Source organism: Numenius arquata, chromosome 8, assembly GCF_964106895.1.
Source record: "Numenius arquata chromosome 8, bNumArq3.hap1.1, whole genome shotgun sequence".
NCBI classification, from domain to species: Eukaryota; Metazoa; Chordata; class Aves; order Charadriiformes; family Scolopacidae; genus Numenius; species Numenius arquata.
This window is the reverse complement of record NC_133583.1, coordinates 61,329,399-61,351,540: the sequence shown is the minus strand read 5'-3', so window position 1 is coordinate 61,351,540 and position 22,142 is coordinate 61,329,399. Positions and strand designations below refer to the sequence as shown.

General features: G+C 44.6%; 1 protein-coding gene across 1 annotated transcript; it reads left to right on the top strand.

Annotated features, from left to right (window-relative positions):
• The first annotated feature begins 533 nt into the window (after positions 1 to 533).
• Positions 534 to 22,102, top strand: ANKRD13C (ankyrin repeat domain 13C). The gene is made up of 13 exons (XM_074151422.1): positions 534 to 885; positions 6,406 to 6,447; positions 9,929 to 10,033; positions 10,959 to 11,044; positions 12,175 to 12,220; positions 13,041 to 13,107; positions 14,469 to 14,613; positions 15,391 to 15,522; positions 16,214 to 16,375; positions 17,102 to 17,181; positions 18,769 to 18,867; positions 19,427 to 19,527; positions 20,661 to 22,102. The coding sequence occupies exons 1-13, from the start codon at positions 534 to 536 to the stop codon at positions 20,789 to 20,791; spliced, it is 1,548 nt and encodes a 515-aa protein (XP_074007523.1). The 3' UTR covers positions 20,792 to 22,102.
• The last annotated feature ends 40 nt before the right edge of the window (positions 22,103 to 22,142 follow it).

Below are 22,142 nucleotides of genomic sequence, written 5' to 3'. Positions count from 1 at the left end.
GCAGTCTTCCCCGGCATTGGAAGAGACCCGACTGAAAAGTAAAATTACTGAAAGAGAAATTAACCCCGTGTGGCTCAAAGCAGGGCAAAAGCAATCACCTCAGCCCTCTCCCGAAGGCCCAGCGCCGGCCCCGGCCTCAGCCTCCGTCCCGGCGGCGGCCGCCAGGGGCTGCCCGCGGGCTCCTGCCCCGGCCGGCTGCGAGCCGCGTGCCCTGAGGCAGCCGGCCGGGCCGAGCGAGGGGCGGTGCGGGGCGGTGCCGGGCCGGTCCGCCTCAGCCGCGGGGGTCGGTCCCGCCGCCGCCGCCGCCGCCTCCCGTCAGTCTCGCGGTGCGCGGGGAAGTCTCGCCTGGCGCCGCGCCTCTCGCGGGAGCAGCCGGCCAAGATGGCGGCGGCGCCGGGCCGTTGAGCGGGGCCCCCGCAGGCGGGCGCCTTGGTGGCGGGGGATGCCGGCGGGACGGGACTGAGCGCCTCCACCCTCCGGCTGCGGCGAGCCTTCCCGGCGGCGCCCCGCCGGCCGCGGGGCCGCCGCTGGCGATGACCGGAGAGAAGCTGCGCTCGCTGCGCAGGGACCACAAGCCCAGCAAGGAGGACGGGGACCTGCTGGCGCCCGGCGAGGAGGAGGCGGCCGCCGCGCCCGGAGGCATCTTCACCGGGGGGCGCGGGAGCAGCGGCAAGGGCGGGCGGGCCGGGGGCCACCGCATCTTCAGCAACCACCACCACCGGCTGCCGCTGAAGGGGGGGCCGGCGGGCGGCGGGACGGGCCCGCCAGCCGAGCCCGACAAGTGCCCGGCGCACTTCCCCGTCCACGAGTGCGTCTTCAAGGGGGACGTGAGGCGGCTCTCGGCCCTCATCCGCACCCAGGGCATCGGCCAGAAGGACAGCCACGGTGAGAGGCCCGGCAGGGCGGCTGTGGGGAAGGGGCCGCGGCCTCTCCGCCCGGCCCGGCCCGGCCTGGGGAGCGGCCGCCGGGGGCGGGGGGGCGGGCTGGGCTCTGCGGGGTGAGGGGGCTTGGAAGAGTCCTGGGGTTCTAGTGCTGGGAGTGAGGACGGTACCGGCTTTTGGAAGGGTGTAGTGCTGGGAGAGCTGCCTCTTACTCGGGGCTGCTTCATGCCCCCCAAACCTACCTCATTTAGAATGAAATAATATTGTTTTAAAGGGTCTGAACTGTCACCTGTTTGCTTTCGGAGCTGACAAGCTCAGGAGCGGTTCCTTTGGCTCTTGGTGGACCTGTCTTTGATTTTTTTCCCCAGGCTAAAAAAAACAAACTAGAACTTTTTCTAAACACTGTAGTTTTGGGGTTTGGAAGAGCCAACATCGTGTTCCCTGCCCCCTTGCAAGCTTGGGCACAGAGGTGTCTTGCTCTGGGCACAGAAGTGGCAGTAGCAGAGGTAGAAACGTGAGCCTCCTGCTGCTCTGTAAAGCATAAATACTTAAAATCTCTCTAGGACATTTTAAAATATTACGTTTAATTTGGGGAATATTTCATGCTGTTTAAAAAAATGAACCAACCTGTCAAGTCAGCTTAAGTTTTGTGGTTAGTTTTCATCTCTGCGTTTCCCACCTCCTTCGGGAGTAACGTGGTGCGTTTGTGCTGGGGAATGCCAGGTTATACCCTGTGCCGTGTCTGGGGAAGTTGTGGTTAAAAGGTACGGTTACCTTCTTTTTCCGATTAAGAGATAAATCTTCCCTTTTGTCTTACCTAATTGGGTTATGTAAAATAAAAAGGAACGTTAAGGTAGAGCAATCTGTGGGATTGGTGCAATGGGAAGAATAATGTAATTGGGAATTAAAAGCCGTGTCCATGATAACGTGATGCGCTCTGAAACACAAACTGATGCATGCGGAGTAATGCACGGCTCAGTTGCCTCAGTCAGGATGGGGAGGAGTATTCCTTACAACTGTCGTAACGTTTTTCTAAGTACGTTGTTATAAATATAGCTACAGATATATTTATCTTGTCGTCTTCATTCCAAAGGTTGCAGCAAATACTGGTAGAATGAAGGCAACAGACTGGGGAAGGAATTTTCTCACTCGGTGTATTCCTTCTGCCGGCTTCTCCCCTGCACCTCCTCCAGTTCCTCATCAAAAACTCATCGTCAGGCGCTCAAGATCTTTACTTTTAAGGCACTTCCTGATCCCTCTTTGCTGTGCTATCGTCTTCAATGTGTAGCACAAACATTGACACCATCCTTTTATTAATAAATATATATACATGCACAGGCACGTGTGTGTATATATATATATATATATAAAAAAACTTTAAAATTAACGCCTTTTTGCTTTCTCAATGCTATTCACAGCAGGAACACTTTGGGGGATTTGTCTCATTATCTTCCCCCAAGTTTTTACTTTAAGTGTTCCTTTGCTATTAGATTGAAGAAACAACCCAAACAAAACAACAAACCAACGAAACCCTGGATGTCTTGACATACCAAAGGCCTGACCAGTATTTCCTTGTTATTGTTTTCTTTCTGCCTGAATCCATCTGTCACTTGTTTACATACTTGAATTGTGAGTTGTTTGGGGTAGAGAACTTCAGCTTACAATTACACTCAGAAATAAGCCAGAGGATTCCTAGTACACGATAAGGAGGTGCCAGAGGGGAGAGAGAACTTCTAGTAACAGTTACTGTGTATATTGCAGTCCCAGTTTTAATGCGGAAAAGCCAAGTCCTGTAGAACGTTAAACTCTTGCTCTTCTGAAGAACCAAACGCTGGCTGTGGCTGTCCGTTGAGTGCGGGCTGCCTCGCGCTCTCAATTAACCCCAAAAAACATTGCCCATCGGAAGGCCAGTATCCTTATTCCAAAACCACTGAGTTTGTTGGGAGAAGCGTGTACGTATCCCCATTAGATTACTTTTATTTTTACTATAATATGCACGTAAGAGATTAAACTTATATTCGGAATAAAACCACGCTATGTTCTGGAATAGATCAATCTTATTGCTGGATTGCTCTTGGAGAACAGACTCAGCTTCCCTGAAGGTGTCCAGGTGCCTAACCAAAGGTTCAGAGCTGCACAGACACACACGCCTGGGGATAAATACTGGATTTTACGTGCGTGTTTGCGCAAACAGTTTTTGTTTGTGTGCCCTGGATACAACAGAGCCTGAAATCCTGCACGTGTGTATCACCCCTTTCTTGGAAGAAGAGCCCGTGTGAGCTAGGGAGGGGAGTGTATGTGCTCGTTTCCCGAAGCTCTGGATACCGATGAATTGGATTTAGGTGGAAGGGAAAGGTGAGATTTGTTTGTGTGGGGAATCAAGGTGTTGCCAAAAGGGAATGAATTGGATTGCAGCTGCTCAAGTGTGTGCCTGTTGGTGTTCTGGTCAGTGTCCAGAAATGCTGATAGCAAATATGTTCTCATTATGATTAAATTGTGTGGAAGTCATCAAAACTAAACGTCAGCCGCTTAATTATTCACAGCGCCCTCTTTGTTGTGGCTGTCCTCCATAGGCGAGGGGCAGAGTTGTATATTTGCACCCTTCCCTCTCTCTCCAGCAGCTGTCCCCTGTAAAGCTACTTGTTCTCGTGGAATCTTAACGCTTACCCGTGTGGTTTGTGCTGTGGTTTGGTGGAAACCTCAAGCTGTTAGAACCATCTGTGCAACTGGAAGGAGTGGGGCTGCCCTCTCCCGCCTCTCCGGGCAGAAACGCGCAGTTGCGCTGTGCGCTGGCAGGAAAAAATGATTAGTGATGGAGTTCACCCCTATTTTTTTTTTTTTTTTTTAATCATCAATCTGGTTTTTACCTGGAATTATTCTGTGTGCGCTGGATCGTAAACATTCTGGAGGAGCCGCAGCTGTTTGTGCCGCGCTGAAGTAACTAAACATGATTTGTATTGTAGGGTCAGTGGAATTTGGGGTTGCGGTGTCTTTCCCAAGGCGTTTGTCTTCCCTCGGTTTTCCTGGGCAGAGCGAGAGCTGACCTCTGCTTAAGACCGGGGATAGACAAAAGCGGGGTCTTTCTGCTTGAGCAGCTCTTCCCTTTCTCCTGCTGGGAGGAAGAACCTGAAGATTGCATGGAGGCATTCTGTGAGCTGAGTGATTCCTCACCATAATTCCTGCATTTTGTGACACACAGCTTATTTTGATAAGCCAAGAATTAACTTTGCTACTGATAAACCCCATTTTGTTTGGCCCAAAGAGCATCAAGACCTCCCCAGGTGTATCAGCCCTTAAGACGGATGATTAGGGACGGAACTTTGCAAAGTGCTGTTCCAGGTTTCATTTCTGGATGTGCCACAGCATCATGTCTCGGCTCTTGCCGGGACTGTTTTCCTTTGGGAAGGTTAAGTGGAGTTTATCGGGGGCAGGGAGAAAAAGGCCTGACTGGCCAGGTAGTCCAGAACGGGAGGAACTACGGTCTCTCTAAGTCTCATAATGTCCTTTTTCTGTGTGTTTGCCTTGTCTTTCCCTCTTCCACCCTTTCCTAAAGGTGCTTTCCTGGGTTACCCATTAGTGTGGCTCCTCTCCGCTGGCACAGCAGGAAACCCCTTATTTTATCTCCCTGATTTTAGAGGACCCCTTGCCAGGGACTTGCTGGCTAAAGACCATCAAGTGGGATGTTGTTACCTCTTTTCAGCTTCCTCATAAATAGCTTTTAATTTTTTTTTTCTTCTGGAATTGATAGATTCTAGTTTCTGTGCTTTATTGGTTATCGTAGTCAGTTTTTCTGCCTGCTCCTCTTCCTCTCCCCCTTCTCTGCCGTATCCAGGTTTCCTATCTCAGTTTTGAATTGCATACTTCTGGGTGTGAAGACGATCATCGAGTGAAACAAAAGTCTCTGCTGGAGGAGCTCTCTGGGGTGATCTAGGTGACCCACTGCTCAGAGCAGAGAGAACGCCGGGGCGAGACCAGGTTGCTCAGAACCTCATCCGGAGGAGCTGGGAAATGATGGGTGCTATCGCACAGCTGCACTTTCTGCTTATCAGCTGAATGAAATCCAGCAAAGCTCTCAGGAGAGCTGTCAGGGGCCTCGTGTTAGCTTTAGTTTTGTCGTTTCTTGCCATTACGCCAAGCTGTTGTAGCTGCTGGAGCTGCCTGGCGCTGTTTTATTCACCGTTTGAAGGGTGGGTTTTGTAAATTTTAACATTTATTAACGTAAGAGGAACCTTAGCTTAGAGCTATTTTTTATATATATATATATCTCATATTGAAGTGCTTGATAAGGTGAGGAAAATGTTTGCCCCTGGCTTGCATAATTTGAACGTTCAGAGTAAACGCTTTGGCTCTTTCTCAAGATTGTTCCGCGGCAACGTCGTTATTTCAGTGGCTTAACAAAGAGCGGCTGCATCCAGTGTTCCAAATTCTGGTTTGGCTCCCAGATGTTACAACCGTCTATTAATAGAACAGGGGAGGTTAGTGCAGTTAGAGAGCGCGTAACGAAGCGGGCTGGAGCTGTCTGGGATGCTGCTGGTGACCCGCGGGAATCCTTTGTACCACGCCTGGAACGGCTCCTTCGGCTCCACTGCCCAGCAGCCGCTCGGTGCTCTGCGTTGCATCTTTTCCGTGTACAGCACAGCGTCCTTCCCATGTACCGAGTGCTTATTGCTGACACCACGCTGTGAAATAACCCTAAAAATCATCTGCATTTGTTATCATTGCCAAAAGAAATTTGTTTTCAGCAATTTGTCTTTTAACTCCACTAAGAAAAGTGTTTAACCGTGTATGTAAACAGAGGAATAGAGTTAAATGGAAGAATTTTGCATCCTGAAGGTACAGAAATGAAACATGTCAGGATTCTGGTAGCAGCGTTAATCCAGCAAAATGACTCTCTCTGCCTTCCAGCGCATGTTTAAGAACAGAAGTACAAAACGTGTCATATGCACAGCCAGGAAAATAGAGTCCTGTTTGTAATGGCTGCTGATAATCTCGGAAACTTTCTTTGGAAACAAGGCATTAAAATAACCAAAAGGCATTTTTGTGGTAGAGTTACTGCTGCTTCGCAATCTCTCCAATACTGTATCACTAAAGATTTTGTAATAAATTAATAAAGTGGGCTCTTAAAATTTTAATCAGCATCATGTCTTTGAGTAGCTTTTAACCCAGATATGTCTTTCTTTGTAAACTAGCAGGCTCCTCACACCATGATAAGCGTAGAGGTTTGGGTTATCTCCTTCTTGAAGATACAGTTGGACCTCTTAAGTTTCAGGATGTCATTAAAAAAAAAAGCACTCTTGGCCTGTGAAATGTGGTTCAGATAGATTTATTTGAACGATTTTAATCCAAATGTTTGCTTAGAAAAATGTAACTGCTGTGGTGTGGGTTAGTGTGTTCCTTCGTTAGGTCGTGTAGCTGAAGGTTCTTAACAGGTAACGTTTGAGTTGTGTGTGCAAACCCCTGGAGGGTCGCGATGGGTTCTGTTACCATGAGTCTAATACCTTTTTCTTTCTATTATTTATTGTAGGAAACACTCCGCTACATCTCGCTGTGATGTTGGGACATAAAGGTGGGTAAACCCATCAATTTTGTTAGTTCTTAAATTGTCCTAAAGACTTAGGGGTGAGAGGAAAACAAGATTTTTTCATTTTTCCTGAGTGTGATTTTGTGTTTGAAGCTGGTTCAAAGCTGAGCTTTTTTGGAAAGAAGGTACCACACGGGTTTAGAGGAGAAGAGTTCGAGAAGAAACGGGAGCTGTTTTGGGGCTATAATTAAGGAGCTGGAAGTGAGCGGGGCAGGGCGGGAGGGAGCTGTAGCAGTTGGATTCTATGAACCTAGAACAAGAACAGTGGGTGGACCCGGCTCCTCTCTTTTTGAGGAGTTAGAAGGGAATTGGGAAACTTGGAATATCACAGAAGACTGAGATAGAACTGGAAGCAGTGGAGGCACGAGTGGTCACACCTGCTTCCCTTGTGTCCGAGCAGCTGGAGCAGGGGGACGCTCAGTATGTGTAGGCAGGGGACGTGGTCTATTCTCATGTGCAATTAATTCATGGTACAGAAGGGTTACCACGTTCTGTTTGACGATGCCCTTCCTCTTTGCCAACATTTTTCTGGTTATCGGTGTCTCTGCTGCTGATCTGCTCACTGGTGGTGTTGAACAACCCATGTTGAGCTTTTCCCAGCAAAGTGAATCAGAAGAACATCCTCTAGAATAAAATGGCTCCTGTGAGCGGAAACGTAACCGCTCACCTGCTTTTTGCCTACTCCTTCCCTCGTTTCTGCCTGGCTGCGGGCTGTTTCCTCCGTGTCTGGGCTGGGACACCTGCAGGACTCTGCAGCCTCTTGGCTCACAATGGCTCTTCTCTTTCCTTTTTGAGGGTTTCCTTACTGCAGAATTTCTAGGCGCAGATTTAAATTTCTTTTCTACTTCAGACAGAAAGTATGGAAGTAGACATGTTTCAAGACTGGGAATAGACCTGGAGCATGATTGTTCAGTGTCTGCCACAGTGAAATTCTGTTTCATCCTGAAACACCAACAACATGGTCTCGTTCAGCCGTGTGGGTCCTGTGCCTGGTGCTGCTCCGGGGGAGCGCTGTTGGCTGAATCACCTGGTAAATCTGGCAAGGGGAACGCAGGAAATGCAATCGGTTGTCTTAGGACACTTTGGTAATACCTATGAAATGATTGAGATAATTGAGAGTTGGAGCAGGAAGCAATTTGGAAGGAAGAGGGGAGAGAGGCGGCTTACGCAGAAGAGGAAGTGGTAGAGATTGCTGGAGTCGGCCAGTATTGATACTTCTTAAATTAAAAAAAAAAAAAAAAAAAGGAAAGAAAAAGAAGATATGGAAAATCTGAGGTAGCAGTGAGGCAAATATGTCTTACAGGTGCCTGTTAGAAGTCACAGATAGGAGGGGTTTTTTCGACTGGCAAAAAATGGTGCTTTATCAGAACCGCTCTTTTCCAGTGAGGGCCCCAGACTGGAGGCCTGGGACCCCAGAAGAAAACAGAGGCAGAAACCTTTCTGTAATTTCTCAGCCTTAAATAAGGCATTTTTTCTTTGTAGGAGTGTTTTTTGTTTTGTAATTATTTACTGTGTGTTTTCAGGCACTGGTGATCAGCTGTGTAAGTGACTCCTCTTGTGCCTTATTGCAGTGCTTGTTCCAAGCTGTAGTTTGTCACGGTCGTTAGTTCATACTGAAAAGTTTTGCCCTGTTGGGTGCAGAAGGGGTTGTGTGGTTTTGGTTACAAGGTGATTAGCTGTCATGAAGGGATGCTTTCCATAGAGCTACAGCAGTATCACACCACATTAATAAATACAGACAACTTTGATCAAAGATGCTCCTTCTAAGAAAACTGCTAGAAAAGAGTTTCCCAACTTTAATTCAGTACGGTTGAGTATTTATTCCAAGCCTCTCTTAAAATGTTATTTTATGTTTCAGCTCTAGGATAAAAAGCAGTCGGTGCTGGCAAATTCCCAGGATGAGTTCCCCTCATGTATAGCATAGCAAGGAGAGGTGTTTCTTCCCTCTGCTCCTTTTCTCCTCGGTGCATGTTTTTGGTGTCGGTTTGGCATTGATCCACCAAGAGCCCCAGGTCCTTTCCTACCTCGTTAGTCCCTCTTGTTAATATCAAGAGGTCATTTTTCTGTCTTTCTGGGTGATGCCTGCAGACCATTCGGCTGGATACCGCGGCGTTACAGCCAGGCGTTTCTGAAGCGCAGGGTGAATTTCCATCCTGTTTGTTTAACTGGAAACATAACCTGGCTGGGAAACGGGAGCTGATTTGCCTGCTCGCTGTACAGCCTTGTTATTGTGTTAGGCACTATATTTAAGCAGCTATAAAAATACCTCTCTGTGTTTGCTGGCAAAGTAGTCAGGGCTTTTGTTTATTTACCACAAAAGATAGTATATTCACCGGTGAAGTATCTCTTCCTTTCTAAACCCTGCGCTTGCCAGTGACTCACGGTTGTTGCATCTGGAAGGACTGGTGCGGTTTCCTGTAACACCTACAGCCAGAGAATAATTGGGGAAGTGCCTCTGTCCTTCGTTCCTGCCCATCCTATTCATAAGGAGACATTCCCGCAGCTCCGGCGTGGTGCTGTGATGGGGCGGGTGGGTTTTAATGAGCTGTAGAGAGGAAACTTTCCGTAGTTGGAAACTGAAGAACCATTTCAAGTGAGGGCAGCTCATCCAAAGCGTGGAAACATGGAAAGCTCACTTTTCTCATTAATTTTAAAGACTATTCGTCATTCTATCGTCACCTTTTAGCCGTAGGCAGAGAAGGGAGTGCAGGTTGAGCTGTCTTGGCTGAGAACTGTGTGGCTTTGAGATGGTGGTGGTGCTGTATCAGCACAGTGTGTGCATGCTGAGCATTGGGGACAGCAGTGACACACGCTCTCACTGATGCTCTCGGGGAAAAATGTAGCGTGTTGCAAGTCGAGCACAGGACCGTGAGTTGTGTGCTCTGCTATCAGTGCTCCAGATATCACAGAATCATAGAACCATAGAACCGTCTGGGTTGGAAGGGACCTTCCAGACCATCGAGTCCAACCACCAACCCAGCACTGCCCAAACCCCCACTGACCCATGTCCCTCAGCACCACGTCTGCCCGGCTTTGAAACCGCTTCAGGGATGGCGACTCCACCACTGCCCTGGGCAGCCTCTTCCCAGGCTTCACAACCCTTTTGGGGAAGAAATTGTTCCCAATCTCCATCCTAAACCTCCCCTGGGGCAACTTGAGGCCGTTTCCTCTTGTCCCATCGCCTGTTCCTTGGGAGAAGAGACTGACCCCCCCTGGCTACACCCTCCTTTCAGGGAGTTGGAGAGAGCGAGAAGGTCTCCCCTCGTCTCCCCTCCCCTCCTTATGCTATAAGGAGTTACATAAATGTTTTTTGTTTGTTTCGAGTTTAAGTCATATAAGTATTTTGATAAACTGTTTAATACATTAATTATCAACTACTTTTCCTTTTTTATTGTTTCCTTTATTATGAATTATATTACTATGTCCTTGATGTTTACTGTAACTAATTATGACTGTTCCGTTACAGAATGTGCCCACTTGCTTTTAGCCCATAATGCTCCAGTAAAGGTGAAAAACGCTCAGGGATGGAGCCCTCTTGCAGAAGCCATCAGCTATGGAGACAGACAAATGAGTAAGAACCTCTGCTTCCCAATTAATCAGAAAGTGAGGCCTCCTTCAGAACAGGAAAACAAGAGTTTTCAAGCTAGGTTTTTCTATAATACTCCAATTTAGTTCTATGAAGACTTTGTCTTAATCAGCTGAAATTTTTATATCTAAGATGATACGACAAGCTCTACACATGTCCATTTCCTTGCTGAGAAAGAAATTGCATTAGGATATATAATGCTGAGTAGAGTTAAGGCTTTGCTTAAAGCGATTGTAAAAGCTATATGGTAACATTCTCTATTTAAAGTCGGAGTTATAAGCTCAGAATGGCGTTTAGCTGTATGGGGTGATCTAATTGGAATTACTCCATGTGCTCTTGTGTGTATTTACTATATCAGTTGTCAGTGGGACAGTGCTTTTCTGTTGCATCTCAACAGGCCAGCAGGCAAATATAGTAAAGGGAAAATTACTGCTACTCACTCATGGATGTTAGTAGTATTTGGTATTACCATGTCCCATAGCAGAAATCTTAGGATATATTTTATATATACATTAATATATAATTAATATATTAACACACTGGTTTGTAATATCCTAACAACACTCTGCTCATCAGCTCCTCACTACTAAAGAATTCTCTCAGTGGGAGTAGACATTATGCTTGTGTTCAATAATACACCCGTGTCCCCACATGTTTACTAGTGCACACGTAAAAGACCTCTTGACATGATTGTATACCTTATATTATAAACAATTATTGAAGCTTTTCTTCCTGCTGTGACTAGAGTAGGCTATGTACAATTACTGTACCTTGAAGTGAATTTCTCCAGAGTTACATGAAATGTTACATTTGCGTTGTTTGGTCTTTTTTTGAGACATCAAATACTGGCACTGACCTGTAATTAACGAACAAACAGAATAGATTGACCTGACAGTTAATTTCTGTTTAGTTACAGCACTCCTAAGGAAGCTCAAACAGCAGTCCAGGGAAAGTGTTGAAGAAAAGCGACCTCGATTATTAAAAGCCCTGAAAGAGGTAAGTTCAAGGCAGTTGTGTTGACAAAAACAGCTGGTGCTGGGAGGCAGTGGCTTCTCTTCTTAGTATGGATGCTCTGGCAAACTGTAAACAAGGGGTTTACTTGCTTTTACAGATCTCTTTTGCTCTTAACAGCAATCTTGGCTTGCAGTGTCCATTTTAAGGGCTCACAGAGTTATGGGTATTTTTAAGATAATGCTTTCTTCTCGACTTCTAGAAGTTCAGATTGAAAGGTTTGTGTAAGACAGGGCTGCTAGTCGTCTTTGCAATCTAAAAGTTGAAGTTTTAATCTGTATATTTCATTAGATTTTTAAAGTTTTCTTAAATACTGTGTTTTGGTGAATGATTTACTGGTTTTGTTTAGCCACCAATCATGAGTGACACTTTCTTTTCTTGCTTGGTAACGAAAGGGAGTTTTGGTTTAACTTTCCATCTACCCACAGCAGCCAATTCTCGAGCACAATGAGACATTCCTCAGTTTAGGGAAACCAAGAGGAAAAGCTCAGTTTCCTCCATTTCAAACTGCTGCTGATGTGCTAAAACCACGGTTATAAAGTGCAGGGGTTTATTTAACACTTGCTAATTTTAATCAAGTCACCTCTTGCTTTGCATGCAGTTTAAAGGAGTTGGCCGGCGTGTGTTTATGGAGGTAGAGGAATTTTTATATAATCATGTAAGCATATTTTCAGAGGACAAATTGAAAATTGTGTAGGTTTCTGGCTGAATCTTGACTCATTAATTTAAGCCAGAACGTGTAGTTCCATGGGGTTGGATATGATCAATCAAAGCAAGCAAAGAGCTCTATAGATCTTTTTTAAACACATAGATCATATTTTAAACACATATTTAAACACACAAATCTTTTACAATCCACAGCTTAATAGCTGTGTAAGTTACTATTTTAAAAAATGATTAAAAACAGTTCAAATGAGTTACATAAAATTATCATTATTGATTCTACTCTAGTTAAAGCTTCAGCAGTGTTTAAGTTGAGTATAAATTCAGATACTAACAGTAGAGAAAAAGTTTTCTTTGTTTGGCAAAGCACAGCTTCTGCCTCTCTGTCAGCAAATTTTACAGTTGTCATTTAGACTAAAAAGCTTGTTAATGTATTCTTCCTTTCATCCCAGCTAGGTGACTTCTATCTAGAGCTTCACTGGGATTTTCAAAGTTGGGGTAAGCGACTGCATGTTCCTTCCACAGGGAGATAATATATCAGTCTCCAGCACGCTCCTTCTCTCGAGCTTAAATCCTCCTCAGGTTTGCGTGCTGGAAGGTTCACAATCCAGTTCTCAAGATCCAAGTTATAAAGAAAGGACAGACAGCTTTTTTGCTGAGTTACTTTTGCTTGTTAATTTTTGGAGCTGAATTCCCTTCTGTAATCCAGTGACACAATATGGGGGGAACAAGCTGTTGTTTACTTTAAGAAATTGATTATTGCAAGAGTAAAATATTGAAGTGTCTGTAGCTGGTCGATAAGACATCGCGTCTCCATCTCTTAATACTCTACTGACTCGCGGTTCCACTGTCAGTATCCTAGAGTCAGTCAGTATCCTATCCACAGTCAAATCCTAGATTTGACTAAGCTTAGTACACTGGATTTTTTTTTTCCTGCTTGTGGGTGTTGTGCTTTAATTACAGCAAGGCTTTCAGTTGGTACAATGTATAAGTAAGCTATCAAATCACAGGATTAAAATCTCAAAGAGCTAGAAGATGAGTTATTAGAATTTTTAAATTATTTAGCTGCAGCTGAGGACATTTTAAACTATGTCCTGATGCTGAAAGTATTCTGCACGATTACAAATCAGTTTTGCAGTTACTGAATTGAAACACCCAGGTATTAGCCAGTTGTTTTTGTATCGAGATCCTGATGGAAAATGGGGGTGCTCTATTTGTATTAAAATACATCAAGATCCAAACTGATAAATAGTTTTAATGGAAATAATTTGCAGAGGAAGCTCAGTGTCCTAATTCCATTCTCTCTCCCTCCCTTTAGTGCCTTTACTTTCCCGAATTCTGCCTTCTGATGCATGTAAAATACACAAACAAGGTATAAATATCAGGTAAGTCCTGATTTTGCAGTGTTTTCTCGAAGTCATGGCTATCTGCACATCAGCGAAAACGCTGGACTCAGTGTGGTCTGAAGGAAATCACCAAGGATTTGGTTTTTTATATTGATGTGAATTTAGCTTCAGTTCCTAAAATTAAAAACACTCAAGCTGTATAAGGGTGTATCTCCCAGACACGACAGTGATTAATTGAAAAATAGGAATTTGCTGTTTTTAACACAATTTCAAGTAAATGACCTTTCATTATTTTGCAGGGAAATAGTGCTACTCCAGTCTATGTAGTAAAAAAAGTGGTAAAGTTTCTCTTTTTACAGTGCTCTATGTGACATACTGACAAACTCAGCAGGGTGTTTCCGGGTGCCTTCCCAAGTTCAGCTCTTCAACTGGTTTGGTTTGGGATTCAGATGTTTTTCCTGTCTTTTTTCTTTAGGTTCTAAAGTTTAAAACAAAAAAATCAAGAATATGATTCAGAAGATTTGATCTGTAGAGAATTTTGCTCTATTAAAGCTGTTAGCATAGGTGGGAACTGACTTTTTAGGTCAAATCTGAGTCTGAGAGCATTTTTTTTCCCTTCTCACTTCTGTGTGCCCTGGGAGTTATGACTGGCACTGAGTGAAAATAGCTACAGATTCCTTCTTGAAATCAGAGGCCAATGTATGCTGAGTGTTAAGCAGCCACCCCTTAGAGCTGAAGTGCTCGCTAAATTCAGGTTCTTTAACCACCTTTGTTAAAGGAGTAGATATTCTAGCAATGAGGGATAGGAATTGCTGGAGAGATCTTTGTCCTTGGCTCCATCTTCTCGTTATTCAGGCCAGCAGAAGCGTCTCTTTTGTGTTGGTGAGGGGAAGAAATAGAAATAGCGGCTAAAATAAGTCAAATAAAAAAAAAAAATCAGTCTGTTTCTTAGTTCTCTTCATAATTTAGGTCATGTCCTAATATTGTTACTCAAATCAGTGGCTGCTTCTCGTAGAATAGGGAGCTGATCCCACGGAGGGGTTGTATTTCTCAGTGTGTAGCACGTACCAGCTGTGTAAATTCTGTCACTTCCTCGTGCTGGCAGCTTTGAAATACATTTTTCTGAAGAAAACTTTACCTTTTCCTTTGAAGTTAGCATAAGAATAGTTGGGAATGCATTTACAATGGTAGAGATGTTATAATGTGAAACTTTTTGATAGCAAATTATTTTTATTTCTGCATCCAGGCTTCACTAATGAAATGCTCTTTGAAAACTTAGGCCTTAGTGTGTTTGGTTGTGATTTTAAAAAATATAAATGCGTCTGGTTGCACACTGAGCTTACCGGTGTGGTTGAGTGGTTATGGGTAACTTCTCTTAAAGCACTGGTATCTTTTCCCAGGCTGGACACAACTCTCATAGACTTTACCGACATGAAGTGCCAACGAGGGGATTTAAGCTTCATTTTTAATGGTGATGCCGCACCCTCTGAATCTTTTGTAGTTTTAGACAATGAACAAAAAGTTTACCAGCGAATACATCACGAGGTAAAGATTGGGGTGAAACCCACCGAGCTTTTACTTCACATCAGAAGTCTGACTTAGTGTATTAAACCGAACGTGCCTCTCAAAAAGACCCAAACGAGCTCCAAAGAACCACAAACGGAGACTTTCTGTTCGGTTGTTATAACTTTGGCTGTACAGGTGACGTAAGGTTTTGCTATGATAAGCAGTGCTTTTGCATGCAGACTTCTAAAGGAGGAAAAAGCTAGAATGGGAATCTTTGGGGAAAATCTTTCATCGCTTTACATACAAATACATAAATATGTTTGAAGTTATGACACATGCTACTTTTAATCTTTCCAGTGGGCTTAATTTCAGTGTCCTTGGGTGGGTTTTCGGACGTGCTTGTCACTGCTTCACATCCGCTTACTCACTCTGTGGCCATTTTAGTCGTTAACAACGCAAGGGATGACTCATTGGACCCCTTGTATTTAGGCCTTACCCCTTGTAATTAAAAACTTTTAATTACGGCTTTATTCCCCAATCGCTTAAGCATGTGGCTCTGTGCCTGTGGAAGGCTCTGGCTGCTGAGCTGATGGGTAAATCGCACTTGGATGCCTTATTTGCATTAATATTTAATATTAAACTATTTGGTAACCGTTTGGCCAGAGCTTCTGTAGAACAGTTTCAAAATTCAAGAAATGCTCGTTCTGGGAAAAGTTCCAAAAGAAAAGGTTTATTGATTATCTTTTTTTAAATCTTTTTGTAAGAAGTAATCATTATTATTAAGTTCTATTCTGTATTTGGGAATTTTTCTTCTAGGAATCTGAGATGGAAACAGAAGAAGAGGTTGACATTTTGATGAGCAGCGATATTTACTCAGCAACGTTATCAACCAAATCCATTACCTTCACGCGGGCCCAGACGGGGTGGCTTTTTCGAGAAGACAAAACAGTGAGTTCAAAGGGGATCTCACAGACGGCGTTACTGGGGATGAGATAGTTCAGGCGGCCTTAGGATGATGCGGTTGGGAGAAATAAGGAGTAAAAGAATAGGATGGAGGAAAAATGGAGGAGGATGGAGGAAAAATGTCTCCCCCCAAACTGTCACATAGAATACCTATGACATGTATATTCAGTTCATATATTCCAGTAGCCTAGAAAGAAAGATAACAAACTCTAGCTGTGGGGCAGGGGGGAGAACAGATTGTACTGAAAATTACTTTATTGTAGGAATGTCATAGAATGGTTCGGGTTAGAAGGTACCTTAAAACCAACCCAGTGCCACCCCCTGCCCTGGGCAGGGACACCTCCCACCAGACCAGGTTGCTCCAAGCCCCCTCCAACCTGGCCTTGAACCCCTCCAGGGATGGGGCAGCCACAGCTTCTCTGGGCAACCTGGGCCAGGCTCTCACCACCCTCACAGCAAAGAACTTCTGCCCCACATCTCATCTCCATCTCCCCTCTTTCAGTGTCAAACCCTTCCCCCTCCTCCTGTGGCTCTTATGATTAGTTCTGTAAATCATAACATTTTGGTCCTGACTGCATCTTATTGCACTGAAGTGCAATTATTTGGATGTACAAGAATTTAAATGTCATTTTTTTTATCTTCTGTGAGTCATTAATGTCCGACTCCTTTCATGCAGGAAAGAGTAGGAAACTTCTTGGCAGACTTCTACTTGGTGAATGGACTTGTGTTAGAGTCCAGGAAAAGAAGAGAGCATCTCAGTGAGGAGGATATTCTTCGCAATAAAGCTATCATGGAGAGCCTCAGTAAAGGTGGCAACTTAATGGAACAAAATTTTGAGGTAACTTAAGTATTTCTTCACAGTGTGTGAATTTCTGCGTAGGAGAAAAATCTTTCACACCAGCCATTTAGCAAAGTCTGTAGATAATGTTTTTATTCTATTTTGACTGTCTTAATTTTCCAACAATAAACATGACCTACTGGTATAATCATGGTGATATATTAATGAATTACCCTGATTAGTGCTCACATTGAGGAATTTCTGTCATCATATTGGATATTTCAGTCTTTAATTTGCCTCTTAGTAAAAGATGATGGGTTTGGCTGTGGCAAATCACTTTAACTTCTTTTAGACCAAATCTCTGTTATTTAGAATGCCTTTCTGGTTTTTTATTCAATCGTGTTTTCCTTTAGCTTCATTATAAGGGACTAAGCCTGTGATTATCCCCATGAAATCAAGAGCTATTCAGCGTGAGCCAGGCATCGGCTGGGAACACGTGTACAGCCTTTGAAAAACCATTAATTTATTTCTGTATTGGCTTGTGCTTCGTTACTTGTCATTCAGACGCTGGAATTAACTGATTAACCCATGTATTAAACCAGCCAACTTCTATGTAAAATACAGTTTGAGGCCAAATACCTAAATGGAGCCTAGAGATGGAAAAGCCCAGCTCCGAACTGGATAGACTTTATTGCTGTCCTTCGTAGCGTTGAAATACAGGCGTCTCTTTTGAATGGCAAAATTCTGAGAGAACATAAGGAAAGGTAACCCTGTTTTTCTGAGCAGCCCGTCAGGCGGCAGTCGCTCACTCCGCCCTCGCCCAACACCATTACGTGGGAAGAGTACATATCTGCCGAGAACGGAAAGTAAGTGGCTTTGCTTTATTAATGTTAACTTCCACAGACCCCTTTAGATTATTGATTTGGGGTTTTTTTTGGGTTCTCTAGTTCGTGGGTGCTTTTTGTTTAGTTTTCTGGGGACAGAGGGACACTGGGTTTGATGTCTCGGGTGCTTAACGTTCCTCAGGAACTGGCTGGGAAGCAGTTATCCATGTTTGTAACCAGTATTATTGCATCAGCTGGTGATAAAAGCGCTGGACGGGCATCTACTCATACCCACGGCTGAAATTTAAATGTTTTGAAAATATGCATGTCTAAGCTGGCTCTTTTTTTAAAAAAAAAAAGATGATTTTCTGACAAATTCATTGCTGTAATTCATTTCTCTGATGATAGTAATGAATAATCCAATTTACCACGTTGAAAATAAAAGTTAGGATTTAATGAGACTCTAGTAGCAGTGTACAAAAACACACACTTCTGGAATCCAAGGACATCCAGGTCTTTGGAAGGTACTTCCCTGCAGGTGTGTAAATAGGAAGCGAAGAGGTATAATTTGAATTGCTCTCCAGGAGCACTGTCTGTAGGAGGTGCGGGCGGTTGAGTGCGTTTCCCCGGCCTGCAGCTGCCTGGCTGCTCAAGGTACGACCAACAACTGTACGGAGCGTGTCCCGTGAATAACAGTGGTAGAAGTCCTTTCCCCAAAGGAGTTAGACTGGCCTGGAGTCAGATCTTACCAGGGAATGTGGTGATATTGCAGGATGGGCTTACTAAAAAGGCACGCGGATCTGGCTTGGGTTTTTTAAAACTAATTCGTTTTTTAATGTATTTGAGACAGAACGAACATTCAGGCAGAATAAACAGGTTCTGCTTGAACAGCTGGTACTATTGGGACAGAAATATCTATGTGTATAAGATTTCACCCTCTTTAATAATCTGATTAACTGGAGGGAGTTCGATGGGAAACTGAGGTTTTTAGCTCATAGAAAGCAAAAGAGGAAAAGATCCGTTAGCTTGTTACCTGTCTGTCCCTCTCCTACAGCAGAATTTCCTGTCCTGCGTTCTCCAGTGTTGCCTCCCAGTGACAGCAGAGTATCTGCTGTCTAAAAAGAATTTTTCCACTGAAAAGGTTATCAATTATTGGAATGGGCTGCCCAGGGCAGTGGCTGAGGCACCATCCCTGGAGGTGTTCAAAAGCCGGGTTGCCATAGTGCTGGGGGACACGGTTTAGTGACGGTTTTTATCAGAGTTAGGTTGATGGTTGGACTAGATGATCTTGAAGGTCCCTTCCAACCTGGGTGATTCTATGATTCTATTCTATGATTCTATCTGTATGTCTTTCTATTGTGTTTATTAATATAATGTTTACAAGGGATTATTTGAAGATTAAGTCATTTCCCTGCTTTTGTCTTGTCTCCTGCTTTAACAAAACTCACCGTATCCAAGTGATGGTTCCTGACCCACCTTTACTACGCACAGCTTTTACTTTTCAAGTATTTGTGTTATTGTAGGGATTCTTTACTGCCATTTTCAAACCTGAGTCTTCCTGCCTTCCTTAAAAGCCAAGGTTTCAGTGAGAGAAAAGCTGACTTTGTTCTTGTCTGCTGCCCCTCGCAGGGCTCCTCACCTGGGCCGGGAGCTGGTCTGCAAAGAGAGCAAGAAAACCTTCAAAGCCACCATAGCCATGAGCCAGGAGTTCCCCTTAGGAATTGAATCGTAAGTCAGAATTACTGGCCGGGAACGGTGTTTATACGTGGGAGATGCTTTAGTGGGGCTATGAGCTGTGGAATTCTTCCTGTCTTAGAGCCCACGGTGCTGGTGTTACTGGGAGAGCCCAGCGCTTATCTTACCTGATAAGAGCAGAGGTTTCACCGGGTTTATCATTAACTCCTCCCGAGGCCCGTGTGCCCCATTCCACAGAATCCTGAAACGTTTTTGCCCGTAACAAGTTTTAGCACAAAGTTACGTCCTCTGGACCCCCACAAAACCACGTCAGGTCCCTTATGCCCATGGGGGAGAGGGTGGGGCTTCCATCTCCTGTGTTAAATGAGGATAGAAAACCGGTGTCTCAGTGTTTATTTGTACGTATACAGTATGGAGCACTGAGAACTGCATGTGAGGGTGCGGATACTGAAGCTCCAAGGAGAGAGATGTCTAAGCGTGATGTGATTTTTCAGCTCCATTTTATCACCTTCCTCTTCGGGTCATTTTTACCTTTTCTAGGGGGACAGCTCCTGAAAGAAGAATTTGTAATGAAATCTGTTTTCCTTTTCAGATTGTTGAATGTTTTAGAAGTAATTGCACCCTTCAAGCACTTTAACAAACTTAGAGAATTTGTTCAAATGAAGCTTCCACCAGGCTTTCCTGTAAAATTAGGTGAGATGAGCACAACAGCTCTCGTGGCTTTGTATTTCCAGAATGTGTGTACGTGTTGGTGCAACACCATCAAAACCTGTGCTGAGTTTTGGAAACAAACTCTCTCTCCTAAGAGTGTCTGCGGTAGATTTCAGGAGAAGTAGTTAAGTTAGTGGAAAATCTGGAGCTGAAAGGTGAATACAGTCCAGTCAGGAAGAGAGCTCTGTATTTTACGTTTTCCTAATGTCTTGCTCCGAGCGATGTAGAGATGCGGAATTATCCTTGCATTAAAGGATGATCTCGGTCATCAGTTAAGTATTTTGTAGCATTACTTATATTTCTTTTTCCTCAGGGATTACTGATGATGTATTTTTCACTTACACGTAAACAGAAAACTATTACACTTCTAACAAAGGGAAACGTATAAAGCAGTTTATTCGTGGCATAGATCATCACAGCATAAACTGCCAAAAATTCGTGGTGTCTTTTCGGAGCGTTACGGGATTTCCTGCATCCCAGGAGGCTGCTTTAGCTCAACGATTCTGAACTGACCACATCCTGCCTCCTGTCCTATTTGCTCTGGTTACTGAGGACAGAACTCTTGCTTAGCTCATGGAGTTCGTTCCTGGGCTATCGAGGGTAACGCTGAAGTGTTCATCCTCAGTTCAAAATGGAAGAGGGTTATATTTTAAAGCAAACATTTAAAAGGCTCGTCTTTTCCCATGGATTTGCTCAGCTGAAGCCTACGTGGGGCAAGGCTCATTTATCTTGTATCATCTCCAGGCCAACATTCTCTATTTTAACAGATCAATCTGAGTCTTCACAGCACCTTGGTTTGCGTGTCCTCAGTCTGTGTCAGGAAAGGAAACCCACTGAATTAATCATAGAATCGTAGAATTAGTAATATTGCCAGGTTTTGAGCGGTGTACTGAGTTGGGTATTGTTTCCGCACTCGGGGTATCTGAGTGTATTCTGAAATAACTTGCTTTAATCCACCTCCTCTTTAAGAGCTTTGCATCACCACCCTACAGGTACGAAACAAGCTTCTGTGTCTGTAGCGAGTCTGAAGCTACAAACCTTTAGGTGACAGCCGGTAACTGCTGATAAACCTCTATTTCTTTGCTCTTCATCGTTCCATTTTGCCTCCTCCCTAGATATTCCTGTATTTCCCACCATCACGGCCACTGTGACGTTCCAGGAGTTCCGTTACGACGAGTTTGACGACTCCATCTTCACTATTCCCGACGACTACAAGGAGGACCCCAGCCGTTTCCCCGATCTCTAACTCAACTGGAAGCCTCGTGGTGAGCACCGGCACCAGCCTTCCCACGGTGAAAGCCGCGGGATGCCAACAGCCCACGGACAGAGATGGGAAAGTGGCTCAGAAAGGAAGGGATAAACTTAAATAATCCAGAAGAAAAAGGGAACAGGCGTCGACTGACTGATGTAGTCCCTGTAACGGGCATCTAATGTAGTTCCTGGTCTCCAGCGAGTCTCCCGGTGTCTCCCTCACCCTTTTCTACATCCAGTGCTGCGAGCGAGGGGGTCTGGCGCCTCGGTCACCCCACAACACTCAACAGCCCTGAGGACTAGCATTCGTTTTTAAATTTTTTACATTTCTTGGTGATACAAAAAGCACTCTTGGACCATTAGCGTAAAAGTCGAGATGTCTTAGCTGGATATTAGCCCGGTGAAACACCCCGCCACTCTTACAACGACCATATTATATTCTTTCAAGCTTTGTTTTCCTGAATTGTAAACTATGTATCATTCTGTATAGCTCAGTAATTTGGATGTTAGTCGAACGTATATTAGAAGGAATGCATTTTCTGTAGAGGAATGAACCAAATGGTAACCATTAAAAAAAAAAATCATTGCATTTTCCTCCCGCAGTAGAGTTCAGAGACAGCGCTGGCTCTGCAGGGGGTCAGGGACCCCCCAGCACCCGAGAGCCGCGCGTGGCGGTGCTGGCCGTGTCTCGGACCCTGCGCTTCCTCCCCCAGCCCTTCCTCAGCCCCTCCGGCTCTGCCCTTCCCTTCCCTCCCTCCCGCCGGCCCGGAGTCCCTGCCGTGTCCCTTGTCGTGCTCGGAGCTTCCCTAGCTGGGAATCCTCGCTTTTTCCCTTCTTTTTTTTTCACCTCCGCTTGGGGAGACTTGCTCCGTAACGGTTGAGCGGCCGCTGGGTCATCTGCTGCTCAGCCCTGGAGAACACGGGCTGCGGATAAAGAGTGACAAACAATAAGCTCAAGCGTTAAATCTTCAGATGAGAAGGTTTTTCTTGCAGTTCGTTTCGTTGTAGCGCACACGGAACAGGGCTTGCCTTGGAAGAGCTTTATTTGCAGATGCTTAGGGAGTTGCCAGATTAATTTCCTTCCTCTTAACGTTTCGGCTTTCAGCGCTCCCCCGTCTTCGGCTTGTTCTCGGTCCAAGCGGCTCCAGTCTCCTCATCAACGATCCAGCTCTTTGGTCTGTTGGGAAGAACTTGTGCAAAAGGCTAATGGTGCTATTTGTTTGTATTAAGAAATTTAGATTAAAGTGCTGTGGTGTAATTGTACAAAAAATGTAAATATTTTCAAAATTATATTCTTTGTGCACTGTAGTTAAAACTCTTTTTTCTGGAAATTGCGATAGAGTTAA